The sequence below is a fragment of the Salmo trutta genome, chromosome 15, assembly GCF_901001165.1.
Source record: "Salmo trutta chromosome 15, fSalTru1.1, whole genome shotgun sequence".
In the NCBI taxonomy this organism is placed as follows: Eukaryota; Metazoa; Chordata; class Actinopteri; order Salmoniformes; family Salmonidae; genus Salmo; species Salmo trutta.
The window spans coordinates 30,161,315-30,183,098 of NC_042971.1; the positions used below are offsets into that span (position 1 = coordinate 30,161,315).

The following is a 21,784-nucleotide window of genomic DNA, read 5'->3' on the forward strand; positions in this document are numbered from 1 at the left end:
CAACTCTACATTCTTCAAAGCTCTGTTGTACACAATTATAATGCTATTCTTTTTTTATCCATGAATGATTCATAATATGCTAATCTGTTGACATTGGAGCAATTACCCATTGTAATGTTTAGAGAGACATACAAAATGTGACATTTTGTGGGTGTGTGTACAGCACTATATTGGCTCACTAAAAGCTTTGACAGCTATACTCCATCATAAGACATAAGTTCTGGAGCTGCCTATCTGAAGAGAGAAAGCCTAAAGTAAATCAGGGAACCAGTGAGCTTGTCATGTCAGATAAGCAGTAGTGGCCCAATGCTCTGCCACCTTTATGTAAATGGCGAAACGCCACGCCAACAGCCGTTTCAATTTAGTCAGCAAAACTCGCCCATCCAGATGGGTCATTCTCTTGTGAACTACTGTCAAGCTCTTGTACTGTTTGTAATCGTAGCATAAGAACCTTTGTAGCCATGGCCTTCAACTGTCTTTTTTTAAATGGCCTACTGTTTTATAATCTGCAGTGCCTGTGGAAATTTGTCTCATTTTGAAAATGTAAAATACACTGAATTTTTTCTTTTTTGCTCTGTGTATTCCTTTGTGTTTGGATGAGCACCAAGCAGACCTGAAGGTCATTTTGTGTGTGATCCATTTTGGATGCTTATTGTAAGTTGTGTGCAGGGAAGAAGAAGTTGTTGCTCTGATTTGTAACATTTACGGAATGGTGATATGTTAGAGTTCAATTTGTACAAATAGTGTATGTTGTGATCCTAACATTGCCTTCAAAGGTAATATTTTAGTGGTCATTGTAAGTGTTTAGTTGAAATGTAATACATTTTGTTCAGCCTGCTTTCATCCAGCCATTGGACTGCAGATAGTGGACCTTTGGTAGTAGTATGACAACTGTGTGCCTTTTTTGTTCAGTCTGGTTTAGTTGTGTTATAGTGTAGTGTTTTGATGCTTATGGAAGGAAGAGGTCTGGACATAGGAGTGTTTTAGTTTCATTCATTTATGTCACCCAAAGACAGATCCCAACACAGGAGAAAGAAAAGCTTGTGGATGACTGGCCTACATGATGTAAAAAAGATTCACTGTTAGCCAACATCACCAGTAAAAACAGCATGCAGTTAGCTCAGAAAATATAAAGTTAAACCTGCTTCCTCCCATCCCAACCACTTTCTTTGACTGATATGTTAATCACTATCTGGAACAGCTACTGGTGGACAAGAATGTTTGGACCAGCACAGTTTATCATTGTTTTATAATGTTTTGATTTTGCAAATGTGTGTAAATTAAGTATAGTTCTTGTGATTTGATGCTTGCATTTTTTATAATTCTCTTTTGCAAGAAAATGCCAAATAAAAGTCACATTTGATGTCGCTTTTTCATTGTCATCTTTACACAAAATATTTAAAAGAAAAGTTTATAGCAGAGAATTGAAAACATTCTACGAGTGCATTTCAGTGGCTAAGACATGACTGAAAATACATTTAATTCACCAGCCAAAATATGACTGACTTTGCACCTCAGTATGGTCTATATCAGAGAGCCAGAATGTGATCGACGGGGGAAAGGAGATAATTCTCCCCGCTAACCACTGTTATGCTGTATGCTGGCGTGAGTAGTACAGTAGCTCCAGATTTTCATAGAGAGCCTGCTTGGTGGGAGGAGGTTCAACAAAATAGTCTAGACATGTAGAAACAGCAGATTTCATCTGTATTTGAATGCCCTTACTCTTACGATTGGAAAATGTTATTTTCTAGAGCTACATTAAACACAATACTTTTCCAGTACTACAATATTATTTATATATTTTTCAATAAAATATACCAATCATCAAATTTTAAAGAAAATATGGTTTATTTTCAAATATTTAATGGCTGAGGCATGAACACATGGCAACATAATGAATGCGGAGTATATTAAAATCAATAAATACAATATTTTATCTACACATGCAATAACAAGGCAATGAAAAAAGCTATTTCTCTCCGTATGTAACGGTTAGGCGAACAATGAGTTATACCATACATACATTTTCACATTGGATCTTAGATCGAATGACAAAGTACCAACTGTACTACAGTATACCAGTAAATTATGCAACTATTGAGCACTGTATGTGGAGTCAGAGACCACAGCAATATCTTATGACAGAGTGCCCTCTTGTGGTGAGTCTACATATGAGTGACAGTGGAAAGCAGAGGGCTTACAAAGCACTACTTTGAACAATTTCAAGTCAATTTTCACAAATTATTTTACAAGGAGTGGCACTTAAGTTCATGATCAAGGAATTGCAGTCAACGTACATCACAATTTGAAAGAAGTTAAAACGGTATTGAGATCAAGAGAAACAAACCGATGCAGAAATATCATGGCCATTCTTTACAATGACCTTACAAGTATCTACTACTAATATGCGATTTAAACCTGTATTTCAAATGCTTTTGGCTTTAAATCCAACACATTTACAACTAACATTTCTGGAGTGTGAGTCCCCATACAACCTTGGCATATCACTACACATTGTTCAGTTTCTGTTGTGTACCTGAGTCAAGAGGACAATGACAAAAACTCCCTCTGTCCAACCGGGTTTCAAATTCAAAGGAAAGAAATGTAATTATTAATATATGAACAGATTCTCAATAATGTGTCGAAGCCACGTCCCTGGGGGAAAAAAGACTGCTAATCAAGGTTGGTACAAAGAAAACGCATTAACAAAGTAAGATTTTTTTTTTGCCACCTTACGATGGGGTCATGGTCTGTTTGTAACGTAACAAGAACGTTGTACAAGAGGAGGCAGCAAAGCAAGTCTATGAGGTAGTGCCAATTAAGTACTTCATTTCACTAAATATCAAGGAGTGTAATATATATATATGACTTGGATCACTTTGTCTTCTCTGCCCAATCAATATGCTATTGTCTGGAAAATGAATAGTATGGATATGAAAAAAATACGGATTAGGCTAGGAAAATTCTGATAGGGCACATATACTCCCTTAATTTTAAGTATGACATTAAAAAAGGACACTCACTTTAAAATATACAAGGTATTCACAGAATTAACAATAAGGCTTAACCATGAAACCACTACCACTGGTGGAATTAAAACAATTGTAAAAAATAATTACAAATATGATAAATGTTACGTTAGTTCATCCGTCAATGTTAGCACTACATTGTACATTACTGTACATTTACTGTACATTCCAAGATTACGTACACATCATTCAGACTGTTATATATTATAAGACCATCAATAAACCAGGAACTAAAGCAATTTGGAGTTATTCTTACTTTTAAAAAAATCATTACTTCATTTACTACAATACAGTGAAATGTATGACATGGAGCCCTGTAATACTGCAATGCAACTTCAAGATTCACATTCGTTAGCTTTAGCACAAACCACAGAATTAAACGCTTTAATCTCCACCTGACGTATTTAGCTACAAAATGTATGTACGAGGGGAGGGGAATCATGAGTCAAGTACGCCCCGATGACAGTTACTGCTAGTGCACAATAAGTCTGAAACTATTCCTTGCGAGACATTGCAGCCTAAGAACACAGTGTAAAGTTAGGCTTACTCTACGCTGTACCCAGAAACAAGGAAATGCTTAGATCCACACAATAAGACTGGAGGCAAGCGCAAACGACCATGCGAGGTTCAAAGGCTTGGCCGTACACAGGCCATATTCTCCCTCTCTCTTTAGATTATCTCACTAGATGCCTGTGCATGGAACCAAGGTGAGCCCTCCTCCCCTTACAATATACAGCGCTTCCAGACCTGTCACAACTAGCGCAGCAGAAATGCTATCCATTATGGCACAGAGGGTAAAGGATATAGGGTGTGGTGTTGCAGCTGCTACGTGAGGATGTGGGCCGTGGAGGGGATGGAAACAAACTCGCGCAGGATGTTCTTGGCCGTCTCCAGGTTGTTCTGGGCGATCATCAGGGCCTTCTGGATGTCCTGGAACGAATAGCCCTGGCTCATCAGACGCTCTATCTCCCCGTTGATGGGTAGCTCCGCACCAGGAACTGGAGAGGGCCCTCCGGATGCTCCTCTGGAGCCCGCTGATGGACTGGCAGCAGCGGGCAGGGCCTCTGGGGTGAGGGGGCGGGGCTGCCGGTCTGAGTTGACCCGGCGGGGGAGGGGCTTAGGGGGGCGCTCAGAGTCCTGACCTGGTGCAAACATAGCTGAGAGAGGAAAGAGAGAGGAGAGAGATGGTGTTTGATAACTATAACTTAACATAAAGCAAGAGAGTGAAAGGACTGAAAACACGAATGCTAAGCTACATACAGGCATCCATGGTAGACAGGCTGTCCATAGAGAGGCACCTGAAGGCGGCCGAGGTGCCGGTGACATCAGAGAGGGTGCGCCTGGCGGGGGTCGGGGGAGCCTGGGGTCGGGGGTAGTCATAATCATACACATCTTTTGCCTCAATCTCCTCTACTGCGAGGTGCAGGGGAACCGCAGGGGGCGGAATGAGGTAGTCTGGACGGAAACCAGAGAATTCAAGGGATAAAAAAAAGATAGTGATTTTAATACCCCAAATACAGAATATACATTTCTATGCACTGAGATGCATGATAACTGGCTTAACAGATAACCTGGTGGGGATCAAAATGAACTGTTATCCAATCGTGGCCACATTCATTGCAATAGTAGGTTTCTGGGCAGGTATAGAGTAGCAAAACAAATATATTGTGATTCAAGCCAAAGTTAGATGATGGTTTTCTGATTGTACAAAGGTATGACTTATGTAACTTCATGTGCAATCAGAAAGGTGAGAATAGAGATCCTTAATTCATCTCTATGTACCGGACTCTGGGGGCTGCTGTGGCAGGGACAGCGCGGGCAGAGGCTCAGCAGCACTAGCCTGGGCCTTGATGTTACACATGGACTCATACACCTGAGGGTCCTCACAGTCCACATCACACACCACAGTTCTAGGAGAGAAGGAAGGTGAGAGAGAAAGAGAGGCAGGGATGGAGAAAGAGTGAGGGAGAGATGGCGGGCAGAGGGAGGGGCATAAAAAAAAAAACAGTAGTCATGACCCTGTACTGATTTTAGAGATTTAAGCCATTCAGGAAATACATACATCTAGGATAGTACAATCATAATCCACTGGGCCACCTCATAGTGACAGTCTTGAGTGCTCACCGTGAGTCGTGGTTAGTTGTTTGGGGCGGTGGTGGCACGACAGCCCCCGCCATGACCCAGGAGGGTCCTCCTGAAGGGAGAGAGGTGGGGCTCATGTACTCGTTCTCCTCGTCACTCCCAGACGACTTCTCACCAGTAGACGCCCGTTGAGGTGTCCTAACAGACAGACACACAGACAGACACTGAGCCAGGTAATACATATGACGCATTTGAATTCCTGATCAGTCATACCATGAGTCACAAACAAGGAATATAGCCAATCAGTTTTAGTTGAATCAGTTTACGTACACCACCCGGTTCACAAAAATGGTTTGCTCCTACAGACAGTGGTCATGTGGCCGTGGCTTGCTATATAAAGCAGACAGACAGGCATCAAGGCATACAGTTACTGTTCGACAATTTTAGAATGTGCAAAACGAGTGACCTAAGCGTCGGTGCCAGGCGCGCAGGTTCCAGTATCTCAGAAACGGATTTTCACACACGACAGTGTCTAGTGTTTACCGAGAATGTTGCAACAAACAAAAAACATCCAGTCAGCGGCAGTCCTGTGGATGAAAACAGATCATTGATCAGAGGTCGAAAGATAATGGCAAGAATCGTGCAAGCTAACATGTGTGCCACAAACTGACAAATAATAGTGCAGTATAACAGTGGTGTACAGAACGGCATCTCGGAACCCACAACTCATCGATCTGTGTCTTGGATGGGCTATTACAGCAGACGACCACACCGAGTTCCCCTCCTGTCAGCTAAAAACAAGAAGACCCGGCATCAGTGAGGCCTCCCGAGTGGTGCAGTGGTCTAAGGCACTGCATCGCAGTGCTAGCTGTGCCACTAGAGATTCTGGGTTCGAGTCCAGGCTCTGTCGCAGCCGGCTGCGACCAGGAGACCCATGGGGCGGCACACAATTGGCCCATCGTCGTCCAGGTTAGGGGAGGGTTTGGCCGGCAGGGATGTCCTTGTCCCATCCGGCACTAGCGACTCCTGTGGCGGGCAGTGCACGCTGACATGATTGCCAGGTGTACGGTGTTTCCGCTGACACATTGGCGCGGCTGGCTTCAAGGTTAAGTGGGCATTGCTTCAAGAAGCAGTGCGGCTTGGTTGGGTCGTGTTTCGGAGGACGCATAGCTCTCAACCTCTCCCGAGCCCGTAAGGGAGCTGCAGCGATGAGACAAGACTAACTACCAATTGGATAGCACGAAATTGGGGAGAAAAAAGGGCCAAAAAAAACAAGGATTGGAAAAACATTTCCTGGTCCGACAAATCCTGGTTCATGTTCCATCATGCTGATGGCAGAGTCAGGATTTGGTGTAAGCGGCAAGCGGAGTCCGTAGCCCCATCCTGCCTGGTAGCGGTGGTGTACTGGTGTGGGGAATGTTTTCCTAGCACCTGAGCGACTAATCTCAATTGAACATCTACATTACATCCACACATATTTTATCCATATGTATACAAATGCCATACCTGATTGCCAAGGAGTAGATAGCGTTGGTCGCTGCCAGCGGCTTTGCTCTGGGGATGGAGTCACTGTCACTGGGCCCGTTGGTCTGTGGCAGGGCCTTGGCAACAGGCCGGGGAACCATGTAGTTGGAGGCCCAGTTGGGCTCTGGAGGGGTGCATGGCAGGGGTCTCCTCTGGAGCCGGCCCTCTGTAGGTCCAAGGGGAGAGGGACGCTCGGGTGGGGGAGGTGGGGGTAACTCTCGCAGGGCAGGAGGGAGAGGCAAAGGTTTGTCTCTGTGGAGGGCTGCAATCTGGGGAGAGCAGACATTCATATGACTGGATGCCATTTATAATTGTAAATTCATTGCAAGTCGTTCTGGATTAGAGTGTCTGCTAAATTTGTCAAATGTAAATGTCATATGACATGCATGGTCACACACCATTATATACATAAGAAAGCTTGAATTTGATTAAGTGATTGATGGATTAGGTCCTCCACTTGCCTTGGGTGTGGTTCCTTGGCCCAGGGCCCCTGGGGAGGTGGGGGGCCTCTGTGGCACCAGGTCCAGCCGGGGGGGCACGGGGGGCAGTGGTGTAACAGGGGAGGGTGGGCGCTCTACCTGAAAACACACAGGGGAGACATTAAAACAAACTTGAGAGGTCAGACTTTCTACAACTTCTAGATGGAGGATGTGGTTTTGTTGTTGTTAATTTACTGGGTGGTGTATCTGAGTGGCGAATTCTGAAATATATATAAAAGATTTCCTTTTCACTTTGAGCACATAAGGAAACAATTATGTTGTGAGATGGTGTGTGTGTAGGAGAAAGAGAGAGAACATGACAAAGTCTGACTGATTCCAGATGGTGGCTGGGGGTGAGGAAGTCTTGCCTTGGTGCAGGCCAGCCTGCTCATGTTGAGGTGGGGGTCCTCCAGGCGCTCGTCATCGTCCTCGTCGTTGCTCGGGGAGACTGACAGGGAGCCCCCTCCCTCCGCCCCGTAGAGCCCCTGGAAGCTGGCAAAGGAGGCCCCGCTGCCGTTGTTCTTGGGGCGGAAGGGGTCCACCACGATGGGCTCCGTGCCTTTAATCTCACAGCGGCAGAACGGACAGCCCTGCCCCTCCGACTCCTAAAGAGAGAAAAAGAAAAAAGAAAGGAGAGGAAGAGGGGAGAGTAACAGTACAGGACCAAAATAGACTAAATCTAGATCAAATGTATAAAATATGTGAGTGAAACAATAGACACTCTTTCAGGGTGAAGCAACTCTGGGACCTACCTGCCAGGCAGTGAGACAGGAGGTGCACATGAGATGGCTACAGGGCTCGATCTTCACGTCCTTGTCATTCTCAGCACATATCTTACACAGCTGGAATGTGGAGCCCATCTCACAGTAGAGCTCGTACTGCTCCTGTAACACAGAGAAGAGAAAGGAGACAACAGAAATGTCAGAATATATCAGTGCATGCATACTACAATTGAACAAATATTTCCTTCTCTGATTTTAGGAAACATCCATCTAAACAGACAGCATTTTGACTTGAGAAAGACGGACATAAATCGGAATAAGTATACAAATTTACGTTTAGGGCGTTGTAAGCTATGGAAAATTACAGTAAGCAAACTTCTGAGTCACACAAGTGAATCTGAAGTCTGAATTACGACCTGTACTTTGTGGACGTGAGTGTCTGACCTGTGTGACTTTGATGTGGTCCTGTGGGGAGGGCTCACACAGCCCTGTGAGGTCTGGGTTCTGTGTCCGGCCGTCTGGGAACAGGTAGCTGGACAGAGAGAGCAACAAACCAAAACATTTCAATGGCCAGTTGAAGCCACAGGCTGTATGATTTCCTGTTATTTCAACTAATGTGCAATTCTGTGGTGACTTTAGTTTATAGTCTTAGAAACTGATTTCAACCACTTTCAGAGGAAACTTTACAACAGATTCAGCAAACGCCTTGACTGAACCAGAGAAGGTAGTAGTTGGTCATTCTTTCATCTTGGCTATGTCATGGTACTCACAATCCCTCCCTGTATCCGTCAATGAGGGCCTGGAAGAGGGGCTTGTTGTGGGGGATGGTCTGCAGAATGTTCCCATCTGCAGTGACGTAGCCAATGGCCCACTGGCCCAGCCGAGTGCAGCTCAGTCTAAAGATATAACTGGGACAGAGGGAGACGTGTGGTGTGTGAGGGCCGGCCGTAATTTGCAAACCGGTTGTACATGTAGAATGATCCCGGAAATACAGCACGCCGAATGAACGGCAGACGAACGGTAGATCCAGAAGGCGAGGTCAGTACAGCTGCCTCAAAGCTGGGACCGAGAGACTGAAAAGCAGCTTCGATCTCAAGGCTGTCAAATAGCCATCACTAGCACATTAGAGGCTGCTGCCCTATATACATAGACTTGTAAATCACTGGCCACTTTAATAATGGAACACTAGTCACTTTAATAATGTTTACATATTTTGCATTACTCATCTCATATGTATATACTGTATTCTATTCTACTGAATCTTAGTCTATGCCGCTCTGACATTGCTCCTCCAAATATTTATACTACCGTTCAAAAGTTTGGGGCAACTTCGAAATGACCTATCATCAAATTGATCAGAAATACAGTGTAGACATTGTTAATGTTGTAAATGACTATTGTAGCTGGAAACAGCAGATTTTTTATGGAATATCTACATAGGCCCATTATCAGCAACCATCCCTCCTGTGTTCCAAAGGCACTTTGTGTTAGGTAATCCAAGTTTATCATTTTAAAAAGGCAAATTGATCATTAGAAAACCTTTTTGCAATTATATTAAAACAGCTGAAAAACATTGTTCTGATTAAAGAAGCAATAAAAAAAATGGCCTTTAGTCTAGTTGAGTATCTGGAACATCTGCATTTGTGGGTTCGGTTACAGGCTCAAAATGGAGAGAAACAAGGAACTTTCTTCTGAAACTTGTCAGTCTATTCTTGTTCTGAGAAATTACAGCTATTCCATGCAAGAAATTGCCAAGAAACTGAAGATCTCGTACAATGCCGTGTACTACTCCCTTCACAGAACAGTGCAAATTGTCTCTAACCAGAATACAAAGATGAGTGGGAGGCCCCAGTGCACAACGGGTACTATTTAATGAAGCTGCCAGTTGAGGACTTGTGAGGAGTCTGTTTCTCAAACTAGACACCAATGTACTTGTCCTCTTGCTCAGTTGTGCACCGGGGCCACCCACTCCTCTTTCTATTCTGGTTAGAGCCAGTTTGCACTGTTCTGTGAAGGGAGTAGTACACAGCGTTGTATGAGATCTTCAGTTTCTTGACAATTTCTAGCATTGAATAGCCTATTTATTTATTTCTAAATCAGCCGTTTCCAGCTACAATAGTAATTTACAACATTAACAATGTCTACACTGTATTTCTGATAAATTTTATGTTATTTTAATGGACAAAAAACAAGGACACTTCTAAGTGACCCCAAACTTTTGAACGGTGGTGTATATATTCTTAATTCCATTCCTTTAGATTTGTATGTAGTTATGTATTGTATGTAGTTGTGTATTGCTGTGAAATTGTTAGATTTTACTTGTTAGATGTAACTGCACTGCTGGAGCTATAAACACAAGCATTTCGCTACACCCGCAATAACATCTGCTAAACATGTGTAAGTGACCAATAAAATTGGATTTGAGATCAACATTCAGTGCGGTGTGTGTGGTCCATAAGGGCAGTTGTGAGTGTACATGATGTATTTGGATGGTCTGTGTGCCTCACTGTTTGTGTGTTAGTGTGTATGGAAGTGCATGCAAGTGTGTGTATGTCATGTGTATTTGTGAGTGTGTGTGTCTCACCTGCCAGGCTTGTGGATGAACCTCTGAAGCCGGGCCTTGACCTCGTCGTAGGTGAGGAAGGCCATGTACCCGGAGTGTGTGACAGCCAGACTGTTCCAGTTTCTCAGGAGAGATGACCACGGCTGCACAATACAACACACAAACCACGGTCAAAAACCACGGTCAAAACTCTGACAACAAATAATAATCCTAGTTGATAATAAAACACGAAAGAAGCACTTGTGTTCCCACTTGGATTCTCTGCCTCTGACCCGATTACGGGGGATAAGTCACTGGCTTACTAGTGCTCTTCCATAACGTCCCTAGGAGAGCTGCATCACGTGGTCTCGTGTTGCTCAGTTGGTAGAGCATGGTGTTTGCAACGCCAGGGTTGTGGGTTCATTTCCCACGGGGGACCAGTACGGAGAAAAAAAAAAAGAAATGTATGCATTCACTACTGTCATTCGCTCTGGATAAGAGCGTCTGCTAAATGACTAAAATGTAAATGTAAAAAAATGTTGCGTCAGGCTTTTTTCACAATACTCGACTTGAGTGGGTTGAGTCACTGATGTGATCTTCCTGTCCGGCTTTGCGCCCCCTCAGGCTAGTGCGGTGGAGGAGATCTTTGTGGGTAGTAAGTTGGTGGTAGGGCTGTTACAGTGACCGTATTACCGCCACACCGACTGTCACGAGTCATGACATTCAAATTCCACGTGACCGCTTAGTCACGGTATTAAGGCTTCTCCAAGCTCTGATGGTCATTAGTTGTCTACCAAACTTGTTAACTGCCTTGTACTCAGCATTCTATTGTCCCTCTAATCAATCTGAAATCAATGCAAATGTAATCAAAAATCTAATCAAAGACTTGATGAGAGCACATGAGCTCATGTTTCCCAACATTTCTATATGCTTTGCAATTGTGTGAGAACAGAATGATGGCCTCTATTAAAAAGGAGGAGGATCCCATTAGCTTTCTGTAGGCTAGGCCTACTATATTTATTTCTCAGCTTTCCTAATATTAAACACATTGCTTCTCTTTACAACAGGAGTATAGCCTACCTGACTGGCATGAAAATTAATCACGTGAAAAGCATCCTCAATTCGCTATTTAAGTACATAGATGACATGTATTTTTTCCGGCTGCCCCTGTTTCGATACAGGTGCATGATAATGGTCCATTCTAAATCAAAACAAATTTAACACATTAAGTATATGTAAAGACCAGTTTAAATTTTTTTTTAAGTCTGATGGGTGACAATATTAGCCTATCACTTGTGAAGTATAGTTGAAGTCGGAAGTTTACATACACATTAGCCAAATACATTTAAACTCAGTTTCACAATTCCTGACATTTAATCCTAGTAAAAATTCCATGTCTTAGGTCAGTTAGGATCACCACCATATTTTAAGAATGTGAAAGAATAATAGTAGAGAGAATGATTTGAGCTTTTATTTCTTTCATCCCAGTGGGTCAGAAGTTTACATACACTCAATTAGTATTTGGTAGCATTGCCTTTAAATTATTTAACTTAGGTCAAGCGTTTCGGGTAGCCTTCCACAAGCTTCCCACAATAAGCTGGGTGAATTTTGGCCCATTCCTCCTGACAGAGCTGGTGTAACTGAGTCAGGTTTGTAGGCCTCCTTGCTCGAACACAGTTTTTCAGTTCTGCCCACACATTTTCTATAGGATTGAGGTCAGGGCTTTGTCATTCCTACTGCAATACCTTGACTTTGTTGTCCTTAAGCCATTTTGCCACAACTTCGGAAGCATGCGTGGGGTCATTGTTCATTTGGAAGAACCATTTGCGACCAAGCTTAACTTCCTGACTGATGTCTTGAGACGTTGCTTCAAAATATCTATAAAATGTTCCATCATCATGTTGCCATCTATTTTGTGAAGTGCACCAGTCCCTCCTGCAGCAAAGCACCCCCACAACATGATGCTGCCACCCCTGTGCTTCACGGTTGGGACGGTGTTCTTCAGCTTGCAAGCCTCCCCCTTTTTCCTCCAAACATAATGATGGCCATTATGGCCAAACAGTTCTATTTTTGTTTCATCAGACCAGAGGACATTTCTCCAAAAAGTACGATCTTTGTCCCCATGTGCAGTTGCAAACGTAGTCTGGCTTTTTTATGGTGGTTGTGGAGCAGTGGCTTCTTCCTTGCCGAGCGGCATTTCAGGTTATGTCGATATAGGACTAATTTTACTGTGGATATAGATATTTTGTACCCGTTTCCTCCAGCATCTTCACAAGGTCCTTTGCTGTTGTTCTGGGATTGATTTGCACTTTTCTCACCAAAGTACGTTCATCTCTAGGAGACAGAACAAGTCTCCTTTCTGAGCGGTATGACAGCTGCATGGTCCCGTGGTGTCTATACTTGAGTACTATTGTTTGTCCAGATTAACGTGGTACCTTCAAGCGTTTGGAAATTGCTCCCAAGGATGAACCAGATTTTTTTTTCTGAGGTCTTGGCTGATTTCTTTGGATTTTTCCATGATGTCAAGCAAAGAGGCACTGAGTTTGAAGGTAGGCCTTGAAATACATCCACAGGTACACCTCCAATTGACTTAAATGATGTCAATTAGCCTATCAAAGGCTTCTAAAGCCATGACCTCATTTTCTGGAATTTTCCAAGTTGTTTAAAGGCACAGTCAACTTAGTGTAAGGCACAGTCAACTTCTGACCCACTGGAATTGTGATACAGTGAATTATAAGTGAAATAATCTGTCTGTAAACAATTGTTGGTAAAATTACTTGTCATACACAAAGGAGATGTCCTAACCGACTTGCCAAAACTATAGTTTAAGAAATTTGTGGTGTGGTTGAAAAACAAGTTTTAATAACTCCAACCTAAGTGTATGTAAACTTCCGACTTCAACTGTATATATTATATATTATATATTATGATGCCCAGCTTAAGGCAAACAGCGCATTCTTTTTTTGCAACTTTTTCAACTTATAGCTCATGTAGCCTAGCTCATAGGCCTATATGTTTCGATAATGTTTGTATCACAACTAAAGTGGCCAAATAACTTCTTAAAATAAAGCACATTAATCTGCTTTACAACAGGTGTAGAACCTAAATGGCATACATACGCAGTGCTTAAATTACATGTTTGGAGAAGATCCTTTTCACCATAAAAATGCACCTTTATAATAAAAGCAATAGATGCATATTCGCATTTGTGGTCACTTTTGAGAATGGTATTTTCCTGCTAATGGAACATTAGAGCTTATAGCCTACTGACGTGTGAGCATTGCTGTGCTTATAATGTGAAGAAATAGCCTAATCGTTTATCTAAAAATGTTGATAAACTTTGTCATCTGTTGCGTCAGGCTCATTGCGTAAAACAGGTTTTTTTATGCTAGTGGTTGTATTAATTTGGGATCTATCGCATCCCACACTGTCCCAGATTATATTTGGAATATTTATTTCTCGCACAGAATAGAGTAGATCAACTTTTGTACTATGGGGTATAGTAGATTAATATAGGCTAATGCTTTTGCTGTTCGTTAGGCCTAATCATCTTGTTGGCTGACAAAAAGTAAATGTGGACAGTTCTTCCAATATCTTCAATATGCGCCTCGGAATTAGATAAGGACGCGCCCCGATGTGTCCGTCTTCCCTTGTAGCCTGTGAGAAAGACCCGATCACGTGACGGAGAGGTGCTTCGGCAGGCAGCTGGGAGAAGCAAATTATATTTATTATATTCAGCCTAAGGGCACAACGATCACTGGCTGCAAAAGGCACAGATTTTTTTAGGGGGCATTAAGGCCACACAAAGGGGATGAAGCCGGAAAATTCTAGGCATTATCAAGTGCTTGTCAAATTGTGAGTGAGAGAGTGATGAAGTGTGTACAGCCTGCGCAACAACAAAAAAGTAGAGCTTATGCCTTTCATGCAACTTTTTTCAAATCACCATCAGTCACATCCTGCAGCCTTAGAAACTTTTACAAATCGAAACATATAGCCCAACATTTTTATCACAACTAAAGTTACATAAATAACAGAATAGCCGCATGTGCGCACTCCCTCAAATCCTTTGGAGAAAATATCCTTTCTATTTTATTCAGCTATGTTCAATTGTATTCTTTATACTATAAAATAATGCCACGGAATTCTAAGCAAATATTGTCTGCTAAATGAACTAGTGTAGCCCACAGGCATATGGCATAGCCAGATCAGGGCCTAACATAAGGACAACTCAGAGTATGCTTTTCCGTTCTTCTGAAATAGACTACATTTTCATCATATCATGTTTCTTTAGACCTGTTTAAAATAAATAATGGATTTATTGTGATGGTGAAGGCTATATTACATGGATTTATTAGACTTTATAATGTAGATGATCCAAAGGTCTGCATCAGTGACTTGTAGGCTATGCTTGGAAGCCAGGAGATGCTAAATGTGTTTATGTAAATTAACAGTCAATTACCATGAGACTGGCAGTTATTTGCTTGACAATCACCGGCTGACAAAATGTCATGATCACCAGCCTTGGTCTGTTGATATCCCACTAGTGGTGTGGGGGCTGTGCTTTGGCAAATTGGGTGGGGTTACATCCTGCCTGGTTGGCTCTGTCCATGGGTATCGACCCCCCGTCTCAGCCTTGAGTATCTATTCTGCAATCGTCTATGTGCCGGGGAGCTAGGGTCAGTCTGTCCTAGCTGGTGAAATTCTCCTGTCTTATCTGGTGTCCTGTGTGAACTTAAGTATGCTCTCTCTAATTTTCCCATATTTCTCTCCCCTCCTGAAGGACCTAAGCCCTAGGACCATCTGGCCGGATGACTCCCGTCTGCCCCCGTCCCCAGTCCACCTGTTCGTGCTGCTGATCCAGTTTATGTACGCTGTTTTGCCTGTGCCTATGAAACCCTGACCTGTTCACCAGACAAGCTATCTTGTCCCGGACCCTCTCCCTCCCTCCCGCACCTGCTGTCTCGACCTCTGAATGTTCGGCTATGAAAATCCAACAGACATTTACTCCTGAGGTGCTGACCTGTTGCACCCTCTACAACCACTGATTATTATTTGACCCTGCTGGTCATCTATGAACCTTTGAACATCTTGAAGAACAATCTGGCCTTAGTGGCCATGTACTCTTATAATCTCCACCCAGCACAGCCAAAAGAGGACTGGCCACTCCCTCAGAGCCTGGTTACTCTCTAGATTTCTTCCTAGGTTCCTGCCTTTCTAGGGAGTTTTTCCTAGCTACCGTGCTTCTACATCTGCATTGCTTGCTTTTTGGGTTTTAGGCTGGGTTCTGTATATGCGCTTTATGACATCTGATGATGTAAAAACAGCTTTATAAATACATTTCATTTTGTTCTTCACCTGATATTTACTACAACTGTGGTCACCAACAATGGTCTGGAGAGCTACCCCCGTATGATTTTGTTCCAGCCCAGCTCGAAATCCCCTCAATGCCTTGATGATTAATTGATTATCATGTTCAAGCTGATGCGTTAGTGGTGGGCTGCAACAAAAGCCAGCATACCCAGTAGCTCTCCAGGGCCACTGGCTGGTAACCACTGCTGCACTACAAACTACATTGGTTAAACATTTACAGGCATCTCCAGTTCAATTCTCAAGGCTAATTTGAGGAAGTCATTTTGGTTTCAGGCAGCCCGGAGTCAGGCTGTGGAAACACTTGTGGCCTCTGTGCACACACAGTCGAGGGAATTACTGTAAAGGCCACGCACATACGTTCAATAGAACACGTACTGACTGAACTTTAACCACCCCACCCTAAATAATGATAGAGCAGCTGTTTCTACCTTTGTACTCACATGTCCTTATGGCCTAAAAAAAGGTACCCATGGTTGAAATTAACCACCCACACAGTGGTGTCGCAGGCCTTTCCTTAGCCACCTCCAACAGTTTTGTTAACTTCTACAGTGGAGTTTCTACACTGCAGTTGAGCTCTGTATAGATTTGGCGCCCCAGAGAGAAAACAACTTTGTGACTGTAGAAGGTAATAAAGCACTTACTGTAAGTCCCTTTGTATTCATTTAGCAGACGCTCTCATCCAAAGTAATATGATAGTGAGTGATTCAGGAAAGGAATGGGGAGCAGTGAAAGCACACTCCCTATATATTGGTGGTGGAATGGGTGCAAAACTATTTTGGTAGTGGATGAGTTAAGTTACCCCCATTCAATCTAAAGTGTTTTAGGCACCTGGAAAAGCGCTAAACAAACGCATCCATCACCATCATTACTTGAGTTTGAGAAACTTAAATACAAATACATGCAAATCATTACCTGGAAGAGCCTGGTGAAGATGTCAAACTCGAAGACAGAGATGTAGTCGTTGCAGGTGAGGTCGATGGTAGATTTGAGAGCCATGGCTTCCAGGCCTGAGCTGATGGGGTGGAACTCATGAAGAGACTGGCGGAATGTCCTCCATGGAACAATGGTCCTACAGAGGGGAAAGCGTTTAGTGATACAAAAGTAGGAATTATCCCCAGGTGTGTTTTGGTTAAGCATTTAAGTTTAATTTTAAGGACATTTTATATAATAGATGAGCCAAGAAAAACTCACTTATCACCAAAAGACCTTCTCCAAAACTCAGCAGCGTCAGCTTTGGTGATGCGGAAGTTGTCTCCTTGGAACAGGCCATTGGGAAAGATGGCTTTTAGCTCAGCCAGCATGTGGCTGAATATCAGCGACAGCTTGGTCAGGTTTCGCCTATGGAGAAACGGTATCTTATATCTCATCTTAGCAAATCAGGTCCTCAAACAAACCTCATATCCCTGAGGTTGACTAATGGTAATGCATTCTCTTGACTTTGGCACCCCCCTGGTCAAACATTTAGGCTAGGTAGTATAAGCCTAGCCGCTTAGGATTGGATACTAAATTCACACTAGTCTACTAAAGCAATGCTGGGGACTGGAGTATTCACTACAGGTGAGCAAAGGGAAAGTGCAATTGAGAAGCAATTGCGTTTGATTCAATTACATTCATCTAACTTGCTCACCCATTCAGTTGTAAGAAAGTGTGATGAGGTTCTTAGAAGTGTAATCCGTGTGGTGGTATATGCTAGAGACCGCCTGGTGGGTTTATCTTTAGACCACAAAAGTTTACACAGGGGCTAAACATTTTTTTTTTTACATTCCTCCGAACACTTGTTTAGAAGATGTTCACCTTAAGAAAAAAACTATTTTTCCGACCAAACTATTTCATGCTGCATACAAGTACTAGCACGTCCGTTTCCTATAATGGCTCATGCATTTGTGCTACTTGTGAGTAAGAAGAATCACTGATAGCATCATTGCTTTCACAGAACTAGAATGAGATTAGAATTCTATGATTGCTTCACTGAAAACTAAAGTAAACAGGATGGGTTTTTAGCTTAGTAGTGTCTTTTTGATTAAAAGAGGAAATATACCCTAAACAGATCTGGTCATCATTTAGCCTAGTGGTTTTTGCATCACTCAGCTTTACACAACGTTAGCTGCACCTAAATAAGGAAAAATGTCAAATTACTAATTTCTAGTATTTCTGTGTGTGTAAATGGCTACAAATCGTTGCAAATAACACAACATGTGCTTTATTCATAGGACTTTGGATTGAGGTGTGGGGTAGTTTCTTGGAAGAAATTCAAAACACTGATCACACAGCATCTCCCACTAGGGCGTTCCTATTTTGAAGCTTCACTCAAGAGTAGGTTAACACTGCTGAGATATGCATAAATGCTCTTATACCTCCCCACAAGTGGTCGAAATCACTTGAGAAACTCTTCTAAAATAAGACATACCAGTCACCTTGATAACGAGAAAAGAAACCTTTGATAGGAACTAGGCCTACTATTCAAGTTTGGTTCTAGCCTTAAAGCAGAACAACAACAAGTTGGCTAAAGCAGAAACAGACTGGCACCCAGCAGGCTCAATATCCTCCTACATTTTACCTGGGCTGAGAGTTCTCCTCGTACATGCGCTCCTTTGCCTCCTTGAACAAGCTCATGGTCTGCTTGATCTTATTGGTCAGGTTCTCCATCACCACCCGGAAGTACTCGTTCTCCCCGAGAATCTCCATCTTGCCCTCGTAGCGGGACAGGATGGTACGGAGGTGCTGGTAGGTGTCTGGCAGCAGGTCCAGGATGTAGGGGGGGCTGTTCTTCAGGGCCACCTTAGGGTTCTGGCAGAGACGTACCACCTGCGTGGGAAAGGGAGGATGAGACGAGGTCAGAGGAACCTGGACGTGTTTCTCCAACGTGCATCTGTGTGAAATTAATGTTTTTTTTTTTAAATGTACAGTCTTGTTGATGTTTATATTTCAGCTGGTTCACCAAACCAGGCCTAGCCAGTACCTTGTTAGTGTCTCAACTGTCCTTTTTGAAAGTACACCAAGTAGTCCTTATCATCTTTGTTTATAAGCACTTCGCTACACCTGTGATAACAGCTGCAAAATAAGTGTACCCAACCAATAAAATTTGATTTATAGAAAATATAGTTTATATTTTTACCACAGAAGGGAATAGACCATTTTGTAGGCCTATAATTTATTTTAGTTGTGTGAAATGAAAAATACATGTGAAAATAATACCTTTTAGGCCTACTTGGTATTGTTATAATATCTGAATAGGCCATTTGACACATGGAACTGGTACGCTTGTGTTCATTCAAACTGGAGTGAGTGAGCAAAAGAGGAAGGATGTAATAACCACCTGATGGTTAGTTCAGACTTTGAAAACAGACTTTGTTCTGAAAGTGTTTTCTTGACAAAGACAACTTGTACACTCTGCTTAAGTCAAAATTGCCCAATCAGCATAATTGGTAATTGTGGCCATTTGGAGAACAATGTATTGGAGCCCATTTTATAAATTAAAAAAATGCCTGAATATGTTACCTTCTTTTTGCAGAATAAATAGTTTTGACTTAGCATGATCAGTCTTGTGGTAATTGCTCACAGAATATGAAAAGCACACTGTCCTATTGTTTTGCTATTGCTACACTATGGACATTTGCAAACCTTGCATTTCATATTTTGAGTATTCTGGCTATTTAAATGGACAATTGCACTACCTATCAAAAGGACTTAACATAAGACCTGAGGAAATTAGATGGCTTGTTACCTACCTTATCCATAAGTTTCCAGCATTTCTCCACCATTTTCTTGTCTACCACCGCAGGTTGGGGAGGCTGGTGATTGGGCTGAAATGCGTCCTTCATCAAGCCGATGAAACCCGCGCCCCTCCTCGGATTTCCTGCCATGCTTCTGTCGCCGGCCGGGGGAGAGCCCCGGGGCTTGGAGGCCGTCAATGAATGACAATTCTGGGCACGTATTTAGTAACCACGGTAGTTGCCTATCTCTATTGTTCTCGAATAAAGACAGTAATAACCACACAAATATCACAAGACGAATTAAAGGATGGTAAGCTTGCTAGCTAGCTGATTTAAAGTCTTCATCTGCCCTCTCCTTTCGTCGGAAAAGACAGGCGTTTGCATAGTTCAACCTACTGCCTGGTTGTTCAATTTGTGACCCGTCTGTTATATTTGTGGACAGGCTTGGATGAACACAGGGCACACGCAAATACAAAAGCGTATTGATAAAAAAATAATAATATCGAGCTAAGTATACTGGCTAATTTCTTCAGACTTCTAGCTAAATAGGAGCGTAGCTAGCTTGCTACTATTTGTCTGTTTTCTTCCTATGTTTCAGTTTTTTTTCCGCCTGTAGAGCAAATCGGGTAACTTCCGGTTTGGAATGTAGCTTCAAACGTAAAAAAAGTGTATAAATAAAATAAAAAGTCTTCTTCTATTGTATTATGGAGGTCGCAAACAAACGTCAGAGGTGCATGCCGCCACCTACTGTGTGTCCATCTACTGTTCTGGAGCATTAATTTTCTCAATTAAGATAGTATCAACTACGGCGTCCTCTCTCTGGCCTCCTTTTGAAAAAGGTCAAAGGTAATCAAGAAGAGGCGGCGAGGAGGGGGAACGTGGACTAAAATGCGCTCCTGTGAAATGAGACTGTCCTCCAATCGCGCGCCATCAGGCAAATTACGTTTACAGGGTGGAATCCCAAAATAAATGTATAAAGTGATACAAACGAATTTGCAAGACATTTTATACATGAAAGGATACGTGGTATAACGTTTTTAAATGTTTGCATGCTTTTCTCATTCCAGAAAACGATAGCTGATTTAAAGGGGGTGTGGCAGATTTCTAAACTTTTCAGTGAAGGACTCAGGTAGGATACACTTGTGCTTCCTCGCCTAAAGGAGGCAATCGAGGAGTGAATGGCTGTCTTCCATATAGCTACCAACGAATTGACACACTCTTCGATCACTTATGGGTTTTCGGGTCACAAAGGAGTGAGGAAAGAGTTTTTTTCAAAAGAGAAATCCCCACTGTGACAAAAAGGAGAGGGGGAACAGAATGGGGAAAGGGAAGAAAAATTGCCCTACCAACTAACCCTACACTCTTTAAAACCTTACCACTATTCCACTACTTTGGCCCTATCTGATCCTACACCAAGCCGGCAGCCTGTGAGGACTGGACACTATCGTTCAATACACCTTGTAACTCTTCTGCAGAAAAACCTTGTAAACCGAGTACTTTTCTGCAGCTGCCACCACAACATCTATTTTCTGTGATTTACGTTCAGTTTCTGCGGTCAGTTAACCATAACCGTGGCTATGAACGCTAAGAAGCCAACCTTACTGAAGCATATGTTATTCCTATCACTCTCTATTGGCCTCGGCCTACTCACAGGGAGCCTCTAAGGATCCCTTGCCTTGGACCCATCTTTCTCTACTATTTTCTTCACTGCCTCAGCATACAACACCTTCTGTACAACTCTGATCCTTGCAACTTCGACCTACATTTCTCTCACCAGACACTTCTGATCTCCAGCAAAATGGGTACCCCTACAGGTAACACACACAGCTTTTTCCACCAATACTACACATCCCAGGAGGTTGGTGGCACATTGATTGGGGAGGAGGGGCACGTGGTAATGGCTGGAGTGGAAGAAGTGGAATGGTATCAAATACATCAACACATGGTTTCCATGTATTTGATGTCATTCCATTCGCTCCGTTCCCGTCATTATTATGAGCCATCCTCTCCTCAGCAGCCTCCTGTGCTACACATTCCTTTGTCTCATGTCCTCCTGCACACTTCTCACAACTAGGAATCTCCCTCCTACACACTGCTGCATGACCATAAAACTTGGCACCCAAAACACCATAATGAGTTTGGGACAAAAGCTCTCATGGGATAACTGACACACTCTAACTTGACTTTTTTGGAGTAAAGACTCTGCATCAAAACTCAGCAGGACAGACAGTGTCTTCTCTGTTTCACCACACTCTCCACTAGGTCTGTGTCGCACCAAATGGCAGGTGTCACAGACACCAGGAATCTTCCATTTCAGTTGATC

The 21,784-nt window shown here is 42.8% G+C and overlaps 1 protein-coding gene across 1 annotated transcript; it reads right to left on the bottom strand.

The window, feature by feature from the left end:
* Window positions 1–1,824: 1,824 nt before the first annotated feature.
* Window positions 1,825–20,663, bottom strand: LOC115148783 (E3 ubiquitin-protein ligase CBL). The gene is made up of 15 exons (XM_029691008.1): window positions 19,477–20,663; window positions 18,306–18,553; window positions 16,940–17,086; window positions 16,661–16,817; window positions 10,421–10,542; window positions 8,607–8,744; window positions 8,281–8,368; window positions 7,867–7,998; window positions 7,483–7,719; window positions 7,097–7,213; window positions 6,618–6,904; window positions 5,154–5,309; window positions 4,812–4,939; window positions 4,290–4,484; window positions 1,825–4,186 (listed from the first exon to the last, which is right to left on the bottom strand). Exons 1-15 carry the CDS (start codon window positions 19,609–19,611, stop codon window positions 3,855–3,857), a joined length of 2,619 nt encoding a protein of 872 aa, XP_029546868.1. The 5' UTR covers window positions 19,612–20,663; the 3' UTR covers window positions 1,825–3,854.
* Between the last annotated feature and the right edge of the window lie 1,121 nt (window positions 20,664–21,784).